Source organism: Acanthisitta chloris, unplaced genomic scaffold, assembly GCF_000695815.1.
Source record: "Acanthisitta chloris isolate BGI_N310 unplaced genomic scaffold, ASM69581v1 scaffold14778, whole genome shotgun sequence".
In the NCBI taxonomy this organism is placed as follows: Eukaryota; Metazoa; Chordata; class Aves; order Passeriformes; family Acanthisittidae; genus Acanthisitta; species Acanthisitta chloris.
In genome coordinates, this window is record NW_008685561.1 from 75009 (window position 1) to 77453 (window position 2445).

Sequence of the window (2445 nt, forward strand, 5' to 3'; positions counted from 1 at the left end):
AGTAATTCTTAATTCTGTTACTTCAGGAATACCCTCAAGAAAACTGTAGCATAGCTAAATCTTGGGGATTAGTCATCAAACAAATACAGTTTGTGGTGCAAAGAAAAGTTACACAAATGGTTTACTGCACTGGGACATAACATTTTCACAAGCTTTGTGTAAGTGAGAAGAATGACAGGCTGAGGCTATGTACAGTGAGTTAGAATTCTAGCTGGAAAATGGAAAGAGGTGGAAAAAGCAGTAGTGGAATCTAGAAGGTTTATTGACATTTAAGAACAGCAGTAGCTGGAAGGAGGCAAATTGTAGAAAAAGGAAGAGACTGAAGAATGTAGCTTTGTTCTAGATAATTTGAATCTGACACTAGGAATATAAGAAATAAGGAGTATTATAGTCTAAAATATAATTTAACTGTGATAAATTTGCAGAGATGAATACCAGATGGGGACTGGTACTGAAACTTGCTGAATGGTTTCTGCTACATGCACGGTACCTGCTCAGTGCTTAAACTTGCACTCAAATTATAGAGGGTTGACAGCATCAGAAAAGCTGACTACAGCTACCAAACACAAGAGTAGATGCAGTCCTGCACTTAGAGGAACTTACTTTATAAGGCACCTGTTTTTCAGGCCTGCCATTGCCCTTGGCCATGTGACTAAATACCATTGTTGTTTTTAGGAAGTTCTGGAGCATCTCTGCATGCCTGAAATAATAGCACTCTGCAGCAAGTGCCACACAGTCTGCACTGCTCCTGCTGTGGTTCTTGTTTGCCCAGTCAAAGATCTGCATACAAACCAGAAATGGGATCCTGATCAAGAAGGATGCCAAGGGTTAGGTTAGACTTAGATCTGAAGAGTACTAATGACAGAAGGCAGGTGAAAACAGAATATGGTTTGTTTCTAAATCACTAGGGAGGTGTTTGCAATGTGGTGTGCACCAGAGTGAGTGGAGTGTTAGAGAAACACTTGTTAATAGTGAAAGGTACCTGGAGGAAAGTGAACGTGGCATTGCTCCAAAGATGGAGGAGTGAATTGAGGGAAGAACTCAGTGACAGAGCTGCAGACAGCAGTGTGGGACTGGATGCTCAGGCTTCATTCCCAGCTTCAGATATTGATGATGAAATTTTAGTTGAATGTCAAACCTAACTAGTACTTGCTCATATACTTCAATTGATGCCCTTTGGAAGTCTGGGAGTGTTGGCAAAAGCAGAGATTTGAGATGTTCCTGTAGGTCTAAGAGAGTTCTTTATCCTAATTCAAAGCTGGGAGGTACTATGGGGAAGAAGGAGTGCTATGATAACTGAACTGTTAAGTATATATTATAGCAGAGTAACTGCAGTAAATTATTCCTTGATTCACACGTGGAGTGTTGGCTAATGTGTGGGTAGTGGGTAGTCGGGGACTGGTTTGCATGAGTTTGAGGTGCTGATTAATTTGTGTGGTACACTGAAGTGCTGTTGCCCAACTTTGAGGGGTTTGAGACAGCCTTTGTGGGTTGGCTTATGTAATCATTATGCTATATGGTTTTGCAGTACTGATATTCTTAATGATTATTGGTTTTCAGTTGAAAATGAGAGCTGGAGGAATGAGTGAATCATCAAAATGGAAAAAGCAGAAGAGATCACCAAGGCCTCTTCGCCATGTAACTAAGGTGTCTCCTGGGATAGAACAGTCAGCAGGCAGTGCTAGTAATACCACTGGTAAGTTGAAATCTGTTTCCAGAGACCAGCAGCATGCATTCTAGAGCTTGTTTGAATCTGTCCTGATTTCATTTCTCTTAATATGTTGTTTTGCATTAGTTCTCAGTGACTGTAGCAATAAAACATATCATAGCTGTTCAGATCCAGGAGAAACAGTTTTCAGGAGATGGAATACACATGGAGAAAGGAGGGCATGGTCCTGTGGATAACTTGACAGCATTTACCTGCATTCAGTGTGCCTTACAGGGTAGTTAGTACAAAAGGGTATAGGCACCTGGAGAGGTGGCTGAGGTTATGGGCAGCCACGTGGTACAGAGGAGTTGGAGGATGCAGCAGATACGTAGAAGAAATTGTGAAGAGGAACACTGGCAACAGGAGAGCTAAGAGGAATGGAGCTGGGGAGAAGGTTTCCTGCAATGGAAGATTGCTAACTTAAGTGGCATATTCTTTCCTGTGTTCCTGAAGAGTGTACGAAGGGGTGTGGATGTGGTGGTAGAGGGAAGAGCAAAGTGTGTCTGGGTAAAATATACAAGTAGAACTAAAGGATGTGCAGAAACTTAGAGGTCAAAAAATGGGCTAATGACCAGATCTCTCACTGAAGATGTAAAGATTGAGAGTGCACACCCACAGTCCATGAAATTTGAATAAAAGGCTACACTCAGTAAGGGACAGGGAAATATAGGTTGTGCTTATGACTGTTAAGAGAAGAATAGAGGGTTTGTTATGGTAAGGAGGCATAAAATTATGTA

At 41.5% G+C, this 2445-nt stretch overlaps 1 protein-coding gene across 1 annotated transcript in view; it reads left to right on the forward strand.

Moving 5' to 3' along the window:
* The window catches only part of GBF1 (golgi brefeldin A resistant guanine nucleotide exchange factor 1), a 100508-nt gene that overhangs the window by 69523 nt on the left and 28540 nt on the right, over window positions 1–2445 (forward strand). The window contains exons 8-9 of the mRNA XM_009079813.1: window positions 1561–1700; window positions 2207–2215. Of these exons, the coding sequence (XP_009078061.1) occupies window positions 1561–1700; window positions 2207–2215 (149 nt within the window). The remainder of the gene's footprint in view (window positions 1–1560; window positions 1701–2206; window positions 2216–2445) is intronic.